This window comes from Amblyomma americanum, chromosome 3 (assembly GCF_052857255.1).
Source record: "Amblyomma americanum isolate KBUSLIRL-KWMA chromosome 3, ASM5285725v1, whole genome shotgun sequence".
Lineage (NCBI taxonomy): Eukaryota > Metazoa > Arthropoda > Arachnida > Ixodida > Ixodidae > Amblyomma > Amblyomma americanum.
In genome coordinates, this window is record NC_135499.1 from 227,030,244 (window position 1) to 227,046,440 (window position 16,197).

The following is a 16,197-nucleotide window of genomic DNA, read 5'->3' on the forward strand; positions in this document are numbered from 1 at the left end:
CATTTAGAAATAAACTATGTCCGTTACCGGGAACCACGCACCACACGTAAAAACCGATGGCTCAAAAACAGAATATAGTAATCGCGGCGGGCGTCTGCTGTTTCCATATGGTTGGCTGTCTACCGCCTTGTCGGTAGCGACAGCAGCGCCGATACGGATGGAGCTCGCGATCGTCGCGCTACCTCAAGTCGCCCGATGCAATGCCTCCTGAAGAACATGCGTGAAGCGTCTCCTCGATTTAAATGGGCCCCGAGATCGCCTCGACATTGCGCAAACTGGCCGCTAGGTAGCGCTAAAAGATGACCCTCAGTTTCGGTTTCAATGGCTGGGAGACTGTGATGCGCAACGCTAGATCATGCTGTTTCATCCTTTTTTAGGACTTTGAGCAACAACTTTTATTTTTTAATGACAAAAAACATGATTTTGAATGTCTCAGAGTGTAGCAAATGCTTAAAAAGTCTGAGCTGACTTGCACATTTAATTGAAAGAGGATCATCAGTTTCGATTTCGAAATCTGAAATCGTGCTCTGCACGCCGTTTTATCATGCCGTTAGGACCTTTTGTCTGCTGCATAATCAGTAACGTTTGGACGGTTTACAACAAAAAGAACATGTTCGAGACATCCATATAGCAACAAGCGTCTGAAGTGGCTAGAAATGCCGCGAAATAAGTATTTACACTGCATGATGCATGGTTGTATATTGTACTGCTGCCACTGGCAAGAAATCAATAACTACTTCGGACAAACAAAAAGGGAAAATAATTCACGAGATAGAATAAGGACAGGAGGAAGTCTGGAATTATCTGAGCTCTCAACTGTAGCCAGGTGACCCGTGGGAAAGGAGGATTTCATGGCGCTCAATGGATGGGAGCCGGAGACGTCGCGGTAACCTGCCTGGGGAGTCGTTGGCCCGCAAGGGACACAACCCTCATATTTAATGTTCTTAGAAATTTGCGAAGCGCGCGTCTGTTACAATCTTGCTGCGGAGCATTGCGAGAGATGTTTCGATCGGGTGAAGCAGATCTTGGAAGGCCCAGCCTGCACTGTTTCTGGTCATTTTTCCGACCAGCTTTCGCCGAACGGTACCTCCTTGAATAACGTTGACAAATTTCAAATAAACCCATGCCCTCTTCTCTATTCTTTCCGCAAGAAACACAGCTTACTAGGTTCCTGTGTGATGCACACGCGCAGTGACTTTGGGAGTAACACAGCAGGCCTGACTGACCGGATTTCTTCAAATGACAAGCACGTGCGTTGATGAAATGACAACCGGAACAAGGGGAGTATCAGACATGGCGAGCGACTTGTGAATATTAAAAAAAAAACTGCGCTTGAAGGCACAGACACGTGCGCACTTACAAGAAAAAAAAATGGCATGCGTCGGTGCGATATGAAGGCGGCGGAAATCGTTTCTTATTGCAGTTTCAAGAATTTTTGGGAAAAGGGTGTAGCGGCGCTCGCTGATGAAGATGAAGCTGGCGCGGCCTGCCTCGCGCAAACCAGAAGCTCTCGCTCGTGCAACAGAGAACGCTTTCAGAACTGGGGCCTAGCCAGCAACGTCAACAGTCTGCTCCTCCGTCTCAGCCGCCGCGGCTACCGGGACGTCAAATAAATGTGGACGTCCTACCACATCTGGTGACCCGGACGTGATACCAGATGTGGTGGACGTCCACAAAGGTTTTTTATTGTACATCTTCGCAACTGCGTTCTTGTCTTTCATGTCAAGTGTATGGTTTGTTAATCAGCAGCGGTTTGATTAACTTCTTGCAGATAATGCGCAGTAGTGCTTCCCTGTGGCCGCTATCCTTGTTCTCACAGGTCAGGACAGGCAAACCCGCGATTTTATTCACACTATTTGTCGAGCAAGCATGTGTTCAGTGGCCTTTGAAGATGCGTTCGGTCTTTGAGCATGATATCGACAAACCTCTTGAGGCCCTGTAACACTCTTAGGAGCGCTGACGTCGGGTAAAAGAGTCCACCCCTGTCTTGGAGGGCAGTCAGTCTACACTAACATTTCATTGGCTGAATATGGAAGCTACAAACTGCAGATTAATTTGATGTTGTGTATGGCTGCCAGTTCTTTCTTCGAATTACCTTGAGCCGCCTTTCCCGGAGTTCTAAGTCGGCAGGAATTTCATGGAACGAAACGCCAGGCTTCTTGTTTCGCTGACTGGACATGCAAAACAGAACGCAACAGCAATGCAGTTTTACTCGCTACTCCCTCCAGCAACTGCAGGCATCGACGTGTCACTTGTCAAACGGTAACACTAAACACACCACACAAATAATATAAGAAATAGTGCACCAGGAGGCATACTTTTTGCTGCAACGGTAGTCACAAAAAAATTGTGCTTCCTGCGTGTCGTCTGACAGGGTGAGTTGTTGGGCTAGTTGGTGTTCGGATTTTACAGGCATATTTTTAGCGCAAAGGACGGGACGAGATACAGACAAGACGAGCACGGGCGCTACTGACAACTGCTTTATTGAAGAAAGATCGAGGCATATAAATACATATCTGGTCGTCTTGTCTGTATCTCGTCCCGTCCTTTGCGCTAAAAATATGCCTGTAAAAAGTCGTCTGACAGCGCCGCCATACGGCTGACGCGCGCTCTACGGCGGGCAGAAAACGCCTGACGCTTCAGGCATTGCCCGAAGGCCATCATCATCATCAGCTCTATGGCCCGATGTAACGCAAGCAATCTCCCATGATTCATAGCTCCCACAGCGTCCATGGCTTATGCTCGCTGTGAGATGTGCCACTGGTATGCTGTTTGACACGCTCAATCTGTCGGCGATTTAATACTCTCAAGACGGCGTTGATCGACTATGCGCCTTTTGTCGTCACCAATGCGCCTGTGATTTGAAACAACGCCGAGGTAAACGGAGGTGCGTCTGGCTACTGCATTTTTTACCGATTTTTTTTTTCTTGAAGGCGGGTCGAGCCTGATGTCTTGCGTGCGTTGGATTGCGTGGAGGGAAAAAAAAAATGTTTTGTTCCGGTTTCCTTTCATTCTTTGATACCATGAGCCGCGGCGGATCAGGCGCTGGCCGGCAGCTCTGGTGCTACGTTTGCGATGAGAAAGCTGCGGTCACCTGGGGCAGTTGCTGGGCGTAGTTGCTGCCCCTGTGACGCCCTGGCTGAGCCGCCCGTCTGTACGCTTCAGCATCGCTCCAAGCGTGCCCCAACGATCCAGTCCCCGAGAACGATAGCAGACGTATTACGCCCCGCTTTAGACAATGGTACCTGCTTGTTTTCGGTTGACGACAGGAATTTCTAGTCCGTTTCCGGTGTTCGGGTTGCGTAAACTGCTCATTTGATGATCTCGGTTACCGCGCGACCGGCTACCCTGGATTCGCCCGTCGCTGGGCCACACTGGGTGGTCGTTGTCGGCTGCTGGAGCGCTGCGTACGGCTGTCACTTGGTTTCCGCGCTGCGTCCGCTTATCGAAGTCGGCGGTCGCACAGCCTCGTTTCTCTGTGCCGGCGGGTAGGTGCCTTCGCTAGGTCAGCGTGGCGCGCGTATTCCTTCGCCGCCCAAGTATACGTGTGTGCTCATTTCTGCGCTTCAGTGCGCGGTGCTCGCCGGCGATGTGTGCATACCTCACTCCGTGGTCTAGTCATGGGCTAGACAGCGCTGTTCTTTGAGAAGCGTGTTATGTCATCCATGCAGTCTGCACTGCGCTGTTTTATCTGAGGTTGTTCTTTAGCCATCGTTCCGGCGGGGTGTGTCAGCCACTGTGATAAGGCCGCTCTGTGCTGGCTGAAGTGATTTTGCACATAAGCAAAAGCAATGACTTGTTTGCAGTCAGCTCAGCCACGTCGTGACGTGCCCTAGTATTCAAGCTCACTTGACTTTGCCCTCTGTCGACAATGGCATTGTTTCTTGCCTATCACGCTATCAAAATCGGAGCCACGTTTCAAAGCTTTCAGTTGTACTCGCATATTGAACAGAGGTATAGAGGTTTGAATTGGTGTTTTAGCCTGTCAACAGCTTTTGCACTAAGTCAATTTATTGGCTAAAAGATATGTCGGACGTCTCCGAAATGAATGGGCAGCATTCCATTTCAGATAAGAATAAAAAAAATTGAAAGCTCGATTTTATCATTTCCAGCAGCTGCACAAAGAGTTTAGCTTGATTTTAACATTTTCACAAATGTAGTCTTCAGTTATGCTGTAAAATTGAGCGTTGCATTATTCTCTGGTCAAGTGTGGGCACAGGGATGCTGCCTTGCTGCGCCTTTCATACTGTGTGCTACTATAAAAGAGTAAAAACTGGGAAACTGGTTGAGAGGTCTCACTTTGTATGCAATCGTGGGTCAAGTGAGGAACTATTCCTCTGGCCAGGAGAAAAGCATTGAGCTGAAATAGAAACGCTAAACCTTGTGCCATATGACGCTATATGTGACAAATTAAGAAAGAGCCTTCAAGAGCCAATTATTTAAAAGTGCTTAATGTCAGCGATTCTTGCAGAAAATTGGACTTGTGAGCATCGTACCATTACAGAAGTGAAATTTGAACATGCAAGTAATTGTGCAGCTGTTGACATCATTCCAAATTTGTTAGAAGACTTATATGGAATTTGTCCTCTTAAGGCAGCATAACATGTCATTAACATGTCTAGAATAATGGCAAAAATGCAGAATTGAGTTATCCGAGCTGAACTGACATATTCATGTAAGGCCAACCAGTGGTTAACAGCTGTCTTGTGAAAATATGGGTTCTTTTCTAAAATTGACAGCATACTATGAAATATTGAAAAATTGAGGGCATAAAGTGCGGTTTCTGGCTTCGGTGGCTTCTTTTCTAATTGACAAATCTCAATCATATTTGGCAAATATGTAGGTAGCACATGTATATTTCGTTGAATGTACAAAATTTCTCTGTTGTTCAAAGCTAACTATCACAGCGATAACACTGAAGTCTGTACATGCATGAAATATGCATGATCTACAAAACTGTGCTTGCGTTTGCATGTGCGTGCATTTTGTCAGTTAGACCAGAACATAAGGGGCTCTGATATGTATCATTTTTTGTATTTAAATTTTAGATAGCTGGTTCTATATAACTAGCTTTTGGAGCCAGAAACCACGCCTGAAGTCACGAGATAACCTCTCTTCTAAATGCTGCAGAAGCAGCTCTTTTCGTTGCAGTCATTTTTTTTTTTAAACTTGAAAGGCAGGCAAGTTAAACAAAAGTACCATTTTATACACTCCATATTTTGCTCACTCCACACAGGCCAACATTAGTCGGCATTAATAATGCATACCATTGTAAAGTAAATACACTACTCCTTCCAATCAGCTAGAACTTGTTAGGATGGCCGCAACGATTGCACAAGCATAGTGAAAAATGGCCAGTGTGGGACCCCATGCCTTAATGCCACTGTTAGAGAAAGCTAAAGTTAGTTCTTGCAGCTGAAGTAAAGCAGACTCTCTTCTTTCCATGGTTGACTCCTCTAAGTTCCATGCTAAGCTGTAGCAATTCTTCAGCACTGTACAAGCCAGCTTAAATGTTTATTGTCCCTTATAACATCAGCATATGATCATGCTTTCTGGGTTACTGTATGTCACTGTCTTAGATTGCTGTACAGGAACATAGTGGCTTTCAGTTGCCGTGGGGTTTTATGTTTTATCCTTTAACCCCTTCACCGTTTTGTTATATCAACGAATTTCTTAACAAAAGTGCTTATTTTTTTGTTCCTGATTTCGATTATTATTAGAATAGAAAGCATGCATTCGATCTTTAAAAAATATTTGAAGCAAACACGAAGTCAAATTAGCATATTAAAGTTTATTATTTCTCACAATACAGAAAACCAACTTCCTGCTGGTAATTAGCGACAAAAATTTAAAGAATGACCACAGCCAACAATTTCTTAACTCACTGAGTTGTGGTGACAAACAGTTGATTGCTTCACCGAGGAAGCTTTGTGATGGTGTGGTAAATTTCAAAACAAGGGATCGCGCATAACGATTTGTTGCTCTTTCCTCTCACTATTCCTATTTTCTCTCACTGTGCACTGTGCTCAAGGCAGTCATTACCTTTTTGTCGCGCCATTGGAGGGCGACACACTTACCAGGCTGGTAAGTTAGGATCTCTCCTTTTTACAGCTTCTGCGTGCGGAATTCGGGAGGCATGTCTTTTCTATTTCCTCTCACTGCAGCGTAGACATCTGTGTGGTCATCAGGCGAGCTTAGCCACCTACTTTGTCACGGTGTGGTGAAATACTAGCAAAACAGTGTTTAGAAGCCCCCTTCTACCTGCCATAAGGACAGTGCATGCCTTGCCTCAATGCACTAGTGAAATTCCATAACGTCTTACCGGGAAATTGTTTTTTTGGGGAAAGGAAATGGCGCAGTATTTGTCTCATATATCGTTAGACACCTGAACAGGGCAGTAAGGGAAGGGATAAAAGAGGGAGTGAAAGAAGAAAGGAAGAAAGAGGTGCCCTAGTGGAAGGCTCTGGAATAATTGACATCGCACAGCACACGGGCACCTTAGCGTTTTGCCTCCATAAAAACGCAGCCGTCGTGGTCGGGTTCGAACCCGAGAACTCCGGATCAGTAGCCAAGTGCAGTAACCACTGAAACACCGCGGCGGGTTACCGGGAACTGCCAGAAAAATAAACCGAGGGGGTCACGTAGGGATTTTACTGACGTCGATCATCATCCATTGACGCGCGCTCGCAAAGTTCGCTTCTTTGCTGTCCTCTTCTTCATCTGAAGAACTGCTCAGCACAGTGTCATCACTGTCGTCCACGCTCCCTGATACAATGTACACTTCAGTGTCTGAATGACCATCGTCTGAAGAAGATGACGACGAAGAAAAGCGTCTTTTTCGAGAAGATGGGTCAGCAATACACGCGTCGCCTCCACCGGATGCCATTTTAAAACCCAGGTTGCCGTACGAAAAAAGCGTGCATGCAGTAGAAGAAAGCAAAATTAACAGGTCAGTGCTGCATCTGTCGAGCAAAATGCCATATAAGCCACACACGAGTACTGCTCATCCGAAACGCTGAAAGGAAGAACCTATTCAGCGAGGACGAGCTAAACTCATCCAAAACGGTTAAGGGGTTAACATGTAGGAGTGGTGAGGGACTGGCACCCCACCTTTGTGTGTGATTGATATGATGCAGATTTCTCTTCAACACAGCAAGCTATTTATTGTATGCAAGGTTGTCTTGTGTCATACCTGGAAGCGGTGGGAAGCACCCAAAAATACTGTTGTTGCCATTGCTATTTGGAGTCAAGAGGAAAAACTTTATACTGCAGGATGAATGCACAAGCACAAATAGTGTGGCACTCCATAACGGGGAAAACTAGTTAATGTGGCAGTGAGCTTGACTAGAACTCCGGGTGGTGCTATTGGGCTAACATGTGGGCTGCATGCAGAGCAGTTCACAATGAATGTAGCAGCTTAACCTGAAACTTCTTTTTTACATTGATATCTAAATGGAGCTTCTAGTGCTGTGCTTACAGCCAGCAGGTTTCGTAAGTAGTTCAGTGGCTTTGATTAATATATTTTGCAGAATCAACATACTTTCTTAATGTGTAGTCCTAGGCTATTTTGTTTTTTGTAAGCACACATACTTGGCCACTGGTCTGTTGTGTTGGTGTTATACATTACCCGCAGTGATTTTTTAAATCTTCTATCATTTGCAGCAACAACGTGTCAGCCTGTGACGAGATGTCCAAAGCAAAGAATGCCCAGCCTGCACTACACAAGGTTATCATGGTCGGCAGCGGTGGCGTCGGAAAGTCGGCACTCACGCTGCAGTTTATGTACGATGAGGTAGGAGCCTTGGCTGCTGAAAGTTTCTGCATGCCACTGAGTGCACCAGCTTCGTTTGACATTGAAGGAGCTAGTCTCCTATGACCACATACTGCTGTTCTCACTGGGATCATTTGCAATGTCTTGCTGCAGCCCAGTGAGAGTGCTAGCGGTAGCTGTTGAACTTAGGTTGTGTGCATGGTGTCATTTCAGTTCGTAGAGGACTACGAGCCAACCAAGGCAGACTCGTACCGCAAGAAGGTGATCCTGGATGGGGAGGAGGTCCAGATTGACATCCTGGACACAGCTGGCCAGGAGGACTATGCTGCCATTCGAGACAACTACTTTCGCTCAGGCGAAGGCTTCCTGTGCGTCTTCAGCATTGAGGAGCCTGAAAACTTTGCTGCGACAACAGAGTTCAGGTACCCAGTTTCTATTGAAAAAAGTATCTTGGTGTAATTTAGCTTAATTATCAGAAAATTATTCATTTTATTCATCAGCAGTGGCTCTTATCATTATTTTTTGAAGTTTCGTCAACCAACACATTCTCTGTTTTCACTGTTTTCAGGGTGTCTCTTAATTGAGACGAAGGTTTTTGAATATCTATGCACTTTGTGTCAACTGGTGAAGTGGCAGAAAATTGGCAGCATTCATGGCACAGTAACACGCATCAGTTCTTTTGTGCCCATTAATAGTACAAAAGTTTGTGCAATCATGTGCATTCATTTAACTTTTAATTGGACCAAAATTTGTTTAATTAAGGGAAGGCATTTTAATACAGTTCATATTAAGAGACCAAAGCATTAGTTCTATTCGGGGTATTTTCTAAGCTAGCAATTTCACTGTCCAATGGAAGATTAGTTTCTTGGAGGCTGCGTTTATGTTTGGCTTCTCATTTCTGCCAGTGTACAATTGCTAGTATGCTCTTATTGTTCCCACATTCAAGGACAACTTTCTGTGGCAATGCAATAGAGGCTTCAAGCACAAAGCAACAGATTTCACAATCATGCTGCTCTAATGCTTGCACACGCCAACCACACAGGTCTCAAAGTGATGAATTGTACTCATAGCTTTCATCGCTGCAGTGCCTCAGAAATGTTCCAGAGTATAGCACAAGGACATTATAGCACAAGGACATTGCATCTACAGGTAGAAAAATTTATTGTAAATATTTGCTCATAATGTTTTCTCACACCCATTGCGGAATTGGGCACTTTGAGCACTGAGGTTTTTAAATTGCAAATAGACCCATGATCCTCAAAAATGACTTTTCAGCCCTTTTTACATACACAGATAGCCTGTTAGTGGTGTTGAGACTTGCTGCTTTGCATTTGATGCTGGCTGACACCAACTAACCTTTGTGTTAACTTTTTTAATGCTGATTCTCTCTACCATACAGTGTTTAACTCCTAAATCGTGTGAGAAAATAAATATATGCTATGAACATCTGGCACCAGCCCAGAAAAAATTTAATGTGTGGCTTCAGCTGACGTCAGCATTTTGCTGATTTCATTTGTAAGTTTCTGTGACATGAGCACTGTGATGTGCAGAGGCAGTGAAAAAAGGTGAATGTTGTGCATTGTTCAGGGAGCAGATACTGCGAGTGAAAGGTGATGAGCATATACCATTCATCTTGGTGGGGAACAAAGCAGACATGGAAGATAGCCGCAAGGTGTCCATTGAGGAGGCCCAAGAGCGGGCACGCCAGTGGGGTGTACCCTACGTTGAGACCTCGGCCAAGAACCGCACCAATGTTGACAAGGTGAGCTCTGTTTGGACCTTGGCTCATGTTACACTGGTATGGGATAAGGGCTACATGCTCCATAGCTACTGTGTCCTGCTGCACTGACGCTGAGGCAGAAGACGAGTGAAATGGCAGCTTAGGCTATTTTCATTAAAAATGAACAGAAGCAGTTGAATCGCTTCAATTTAACTAATACCAGGAGAAAACTTAATTGCTAATGTGACTATTTTCGTATTAAGACTGCCGTCAGTGCAGAATGAATTTCTTGCTTGTATGTGCCTTAATTATCTTCCCGAATCCCCTCAAATCCCACACACTTTGTGTTCTTGTTTGTTAACCAACCATTTTCTGTAAGCTTTCTTGCTGTAACTTCGTGAAGAATGAAAAGCTGCTCCATTTCTGTTTAGCTAAGCAAGTAAATGTTTGCGTGTCATGGCTTAACTCTGAAATTTTCGTTCTGGTGCATGTTAAGGTGTTGCTGCACAGTTTGTGAAGGGCAGACTACTGGGAAGTGTTTTTTGTTTAGAGTGTACAGTTGCAACAAAGTGATTATGGTTAACAACAGCGCAAGAAGGGCGGATGTGCCACAAACGAAGAGAGACTGCTGTCCAGTCATTTTTTGTTTTTTCATCTGCCCTGGCACTGTTAACCATGAACGTTCACCAGCTTGCCCAACTGTCAGCATTAATTCAACAGTGATCACTGTCTCCTCCATCAGACTGCATTAAGGGCCAAACATTTCTGTGTTGAGCAACATTGCTGAAAGTTGTCTTTGCCACACCTGTGCCAGGGTTTCATATATATATATATATACATATGTGTGTGTGTGTGTGTGTGTGTGTGCGCGCGCACGTGTGTGTGTGTGCGTGCGTGCGTGTGTGTGTGTGTGTGTGTGTGTGTGTGGTGTACATTCATGGTTAACAGTGCCAGGGCAGATGAAAAAAAATACTACATGTGTGCGTGCGTCCTTGCGTGTGTAACCTGTGTCAGGGTTTCATATATATATATATATATATATATATATATATATATATATATATATATATATATATATATATATATATAATTTTTTTTCTAAGAAGATATCTCATTTACACTATGACCATCGTTTACTGGTTATCTATTTTAAAGGGACACTGAGGAGAACCCTATCCAAATTTTTTTGTTAGCAATATCTGATAGTTCGGCATTTCATGGCTTACTGGTTATCTATTTTAAAGGGACACTGAGGAGAACCCTATCAAAATTTTTTTGTTAGCAATATCTGATAGTTTGGCATTTCATGGCTTTGTTGACGCTTGTCCGGGAGCGAAAGATGCATTTATTTCAAAGAAATTTTGATTCGAAGTTGAAAAAAAATTTTTTCCCGCCGCTCCGATTCAAACTCGAGAACTCTCATGACAACACTGAACGGAGTGACGTGAAACGTGATGTAAACGGAGACTCCGTGATTTCTGGCGGCTAGCGGTGCGGTCTAGCAGCTGCCGAAATGAAAGCTACCGCAGCCGCATGTTGAAGGCATCTATCGGGGGTCGCCACCGTCGCTTCGTTTACGTTTGCACCGGCGTCTTGCCAGCGTTACGATGGATCCCGTTCCCGAACCCGACGACGTAGTTCTCGCAAAAACTCTGGCCTGCATTTCAGCGACCTCAGCCCCACAGAGCGTGCGATGCTTTTGAGGGAGCACGGTTAGGTTAGGCGCCGGCGGGTGTTTTCCCCCTTCCTCAGAGAGCAGCCGTTGCAAACTAAATATCATAACCCTAGTGCGGGGAGTCGCGAGGGGTGTGTTGGGCCCATTGGAGGCTGGCCTGGGCTTTGGGGCCAACGGATTCTGATTCCTTGAACGGAGCGGTTGCACGGCGCAGCAGGCGGCGCCGAGGTCTCCCACGGTTGCAAGGGCCAAGTTATTTATTTATTTTTTGCCACAAAAAACAAATGGGTGCTCGAGGGCGGTCGCATTTAAAGTCGGCGGCTTGAAACCAAAGCCGGCGCACGACGCTTCAACGGCTTCCGCTAGATCCAACGGGTCCACTAGATCTGGCTCTCTCGCCAACTTGCATGTACCTTCAGATATGTACTGTGAATGGATTAAAATAGCCGAGCTCGAAAAGAACAGCTCCGCCGAGCTGCCGCAGCTATTGAATATAACGCGCACCTCGCCGCGGAGCCACATCAGTCTGACCGGGCCGGCGGCGGCTGGCGCACTCGGCGCGAAATAGGTACATGCTCCAATCTCCCCGCCAATGCGGTCAGAGTGCGCCGAAGCCGCCGAACGCGTCGGCGGTCGTTGGAGTATAGAGGGTCTCGCTTAGACCGACGTGACTTCGCCGTGCAGGGCGCGCGCCTCACCGCAGCATAAACGCGCCTTAACAGAGCCTGCGCTTAACCGCTAACCAACGTATTCAGCTGCGGCATCCATGGGAGCCAATGAAACACCCCGCCCACTCACTAAATAAAAAGAAAAGTCCGGTGCTGAGGTTCGGAATCGCACCAGGGCCTTTGGCGTTTGAGGCGGAAACGCTACCGCTCCGCCACGACGGCTCAAGTTACAGCCGTCAATAAAGGCGCATCTAGTGAATGCACTCTTCTGATGCAGAAATCTCCGCGCTTTCACTAGGTATATCCTGGCCTAACAGAGTTAGGCCATCAGCAATTTTTCTGAACTGCCTTGTACCTTGTCTCCCATCCCTGATAAACGATTTCCGTTAAGTAGTTTGAAGTTGACTGGCACAGCCGGGAATGTTTCGCCGAGCAAGCGTGCGAATACACAAGCGCTGCCTTGTACGATCACCGACCATCGTGCCATCATAGCTTTTCATCGACCGTGGCGATCATCTGACAAGCCTTAACTGGCTCCTTCAAAGTTTAACTAGCACTTGAAGTGGTACTTGGAGTTCCTCTGCTGTTCGGCGCTTGTAAATCGAAGCGCGTCAAAACCACGGGGCACGCAAAGCTCATAGACGCGAAGCGCCATGACAAATCGAAACTCTCCTGGCCGCCGGTGGCGCCGCCAAGCATCGATTTTCTTTGCTTCCAACATTCAGGTTGTCTTTTGCCTGCCTTCCTTGTGTGATAAAAGTGCACTATTGGTTTTAAAACAAAACTTACTTCAATATTGGTCTGCGCAACCTACCTTTGTCAGCCTCAGAGATTCGCGAACCCAAGTAGGATGGAAAATTCCTCCAAGGTGGCGTCTCTTGTCCTATGGCGTCACCACGCTTGTACTTGCGAGGTCGGCCTGTGGCGGCGATACCTGTATTTTGGTTCTTGCTATTTTCTACCTTACAAGAGCTTTGTTTTCAATAAGAGGCGTTTTTGTGATCAGGAGCTGGTATTCTATCGATACAAGCCAACTTCAATTTCTCCTCAGTGTCCCTTTAAGTGTGCTGATTATGTGGTTGCATGTTATTTTGTCTCATTTTGCTTGGCCCATCACATGAATCCAGCCAAAGGGATTCCAGCAGTTCAGCCAGGGCTAGTGGGGGTTGCATCAGCCAATCAGATGAGCAGAAAAATAAGTGCATCATTGCACTTTATGTAGAAGGTGCAACAATATAGAACAGTGTATGTTGTTACAAACAGCTCATATTATTTCAGCAGAAACAGCATTCTATAGGTTATCAAGTAGCTAAATTTATTCTTGTCATATAAAGTCTGTCTTTAAAGAAAGGAAGCATAAAATGCTTCCACATTTTATGCAGACAAAGCAAACAAGAGGCAGATACAGTAGATTTCAGTTTCATGCCTTACTGTCTGTAGGTTTTCTTCGACCTGATGAGAGAAATCCGTAACCGGAAGAAAACTGAGAAGGCTGTCAGCAATGGGCCGCGGAAGAAGCCACGGCCTATCAAGAAGAAGTGCACCATCCTTTAGCCATGTTCCGTTGCCCACCAGCGTTTTACTATTCTCGTTGTTTTCTTTCCTGCTTACATTTTTTAGTGTTCCAGCTGTTGATCTGTTGTTGACTGCACGTGTCATGCCTGTCATCGAGCCCCGGGCGATGTCGTCAGCACCTCCACTACAGCACTGCTGCCTTCAGTTTCAAGCCCGGTGGCCTCCTCTTTCTTTTTCTCGAGGCCAATTGGAAAAGCAGCAGTGTTTATTTGGTAGAGTCACTAATACCTTCTGAGTGATAGCACAGTTCCTGTTGATTTGTTTTCTTGTATGGCCACACCATTTCTGTGTTAGCGGCATTCTTTGCAGCATACAGCTGCAGTCCTGTGCCAGAATTGTGGCCAGGATGTCCGCGCAAGCGGGGTGGGGGAGGGGCGCTTCCCAACAGCCATGCAGCTCTGCAGCCATGCAGCTGTCAGGGAGCTGTGCCTTTTGTGCCTTGGGCATCTGTAGTTTACTTGCATTCTTTAGGGCACAGTGAGGGGAGCAGATCTTCTCACTCATCAGTGGCCCATTTGAGTCTGGTCGAGCCAGCAGCAATTGGCAGAGAACACTTGTACCGATAATTTGCCCCGCCGATTAAGCGCGCCTAACTGTTGCCGTACTTGTTTCCAGGCGTTGCATTGCTTTTGATTAGTTTGAATTGTTGTGTATGCCCATGTAAACAATAGGGACACACTCAAACGGCTTGTTCTAAGTTTTGGTGGTGTGCCACCATTGTTGTGTTCAGTGCAGTAGTAGTCGCACATGTCGCGATTCATTTTGCCTGACTTGGAGGTCTCCTTTTATTCCGTAAATTATGGCTTTGTCATGTGCTGCTCACGAACACATGTGCATATGTACACATCTTTTTATGACTTACCCTCTCACGTCTCAATGCCTGTTTTGATTGGACTGTATAGGTGTGCATGATAACTTTGTTGTGAAATTTTCGTTGTGTGCCAAAAGATAAAGGAACAAGTGCTTTTGTGTTTCTTGGAAGGTGAATTTTGAACAAGTGTTTTCTTGTGGTGCATGTGTGGGCTCATGTAGTGCAGCAGTTGGCAGCATTCAGTATTTGAACAATAAACTGAAACATCAGACTTGGACTATGTTGCCTGTGGACAATTGTACACACACGACCTGCCGTATAGGTGAAGTCATTTATGGGAAGTGCATTATTTCTTTAGAAGTCTGTAAAGCTGGGTAAGTCTCTAACTTTGCATCATTTTGCTTCCTTAATCCACTTGGCTCGTGGGCACGAACAATGATTTTCCTTATTTCGAATGTGGCACTTCATGGGTTTCGGATGCCAACGGTGCGTGAAGTGTGCCAACTGGTTCATTCGGCTGGAGTTGAGCTGCACTTTTTTTATTGCTGTTGCATATTAATCAAGCAGCTATCTCGGTTGTCATTCATCATCATCAGCCTGACTACGCCCACTGCTGGCAAAGTCTTCTGCCATGTCTCTCCAATTAACCCTGTCGTTTGCTAGCCGAGAATTCTGTTGGGGTACAAACAGCAATTACCCATGTGAAAAGGTTTTTTACTTTAACAACATCTCAAACGTTTTCAAATTAATACCGTGGAAAAAAAGAAGAATGTATAATTCACTGTGCAACTCGCAAACCGATACTCTTTTACCTCTGCAAGGTCCCTCTGCCTTGATGGGAAGCAACATTGATATTACATTCTGAATCTGCTGAATATTTCTAAAGACCCCATAAAACAAAGCATTTATTTTAGTACTTTCTTTTTTATCTATGTAATGTAGCAACCAGCATTGGGAATTCAAGAACGGGAATTTCTTAACATTCAGAGCTGCAACGGATATACATATGGCATGCAATGTTCCGCACCACCATGCAGGCTCTGAAATGAATTGCAGTGCATATTTATGTTTGTTTAATTCTGCGTGTGTGTGAGCAAGGTTTTCATACATGCAATAAAGCTTCAGTAAGTGGACATTGGCATAGTTGCTGTGTCACTTGCCCATTAAGTCCCTGGACGCGCATTAGTAGAGGTTTTCAGCCACATAGTCTCGGTGCATGCTCGCTGAGGCATAACATGTGCAATCAGGAAGAAAACAGTAGCACTGAAAATGCAAGACATGTGTCACGCAGTTGCATTTTTGTATTACAGCCGCATTGCAATTTAGTAGCTTGAGACAGTTGTTTAGCATGGAAGTTTCTGCAATAAATATGCCTTAAACCATAGCAAATATTGAACAAAAGCAGTTAATTCTGACAGGGGCATGTACCGACAGGAAAGCAGACTGTGTGCCTAGGAAAGGTCGTGAAGCTGGTAAGCACACAAAACTTTCTAGAGGAAGAACTCAACGTGCCGCATGTGCCAATTTTGGCACAGAAATTAAAATGCGGTGTACCAATTGCTTGCAGCCAAAGGCAGCTCACGTGATACCGTGCGGCAAGAAACCCTTGCAGCTCCGATACAGTGCACATGAAAGCTCTACAAAGACTAGAAAATGTGAAAAAAATTGTAAATTGTGGGACACGTCACGAAGCGACACGTTGTCGGTGAGGGACGCCGTAGTGAAGGGATCTGGATTAATTTCGACCACCAGAGAGACTGATATTTCACAGCACACTCCTGCCTTTCGCCTTCATCGAAAGGCGCGGCCGCGTTATTGAACCCGAGTCGTCGGCTCAGTCGCCTCGAGCGCTCCTACGTACCACTGAACCGGCGCAACAGGTGTTGAAAAAGTACTGATATTCCTCCCTCAAGGATTTGCATGATATAAGCTCTCTTCGCAGCCATTCTGTTACAAAAAGCGGTCGCTCGTAATGGG

The 16,197-nt window shown here is 45.6% G+C and overlaps 1 protein-coding gene across 2 annotated transcripts; it reads left to right on the forward strand.

The window, feature by feature from the left end:
• The first annotated feature begins 2,708 nt into the window (after positions 1–2,708).
• On the forward strand, positions 2,709–14,497 carry Rala (Ras-like protein A). Of its 2 annotated transcripts, none has more exons than XM_077660385.1 (5): positions 2,709–2,887; positions 7,663–7,792; positions 7,985–8,193; positions 9,359–9,533; positions 13,275–14,497. In XM_077660385.1, the coding sequence occupies exons 2-5, from the start codon at positions 7,688–7,690 to the stop codon at positions 13,386–13,388; spliced, it is 603 nt and encodes a 200-aa protein (XP_077516511.1). In that variant the 5' UTR covers positions 2,709–2,887; positions 7,663–7,687; the 3' UTR covers positions 13,389–14,497. The 2 variants fall into 2 exon arrangements, with proteins under 2 accessions (XP_077516511.1, XP_077516510.1); XM_077660384.1 differs by lacking the exon at positions 2,709–2,887 and adding an exon at positions 3,304–3,488.
• Positions 14,498–16,197: the final 1,700 nt, after the last annotated feature.

Excerpts from the sequence above, each read along its gene's own strand:
- Rala (XM_077660384.1), top strand. The coding sequence starts at position 3,319 with ATGATCTCGGTTACCGCGCGACCGGCTACCCTGGATTCGCCCGTCGCT. Across the intron at positions 3,489-7,662 it reads TCGTTTCTCTGTGCCGGCGG|CAACAACGTGTCAGCCTGTG; the intron begins GTAGGTGCCTTC and ends TATCATTTGCAG. Across the intron at positions 8,194-9,358 it reads GCTGCGACAACAGAGTTCAG|GGAGCAGATACTGCGAGTGA; the intron begins GTACCCAGTTTC and ends TGCATTGTTCAG.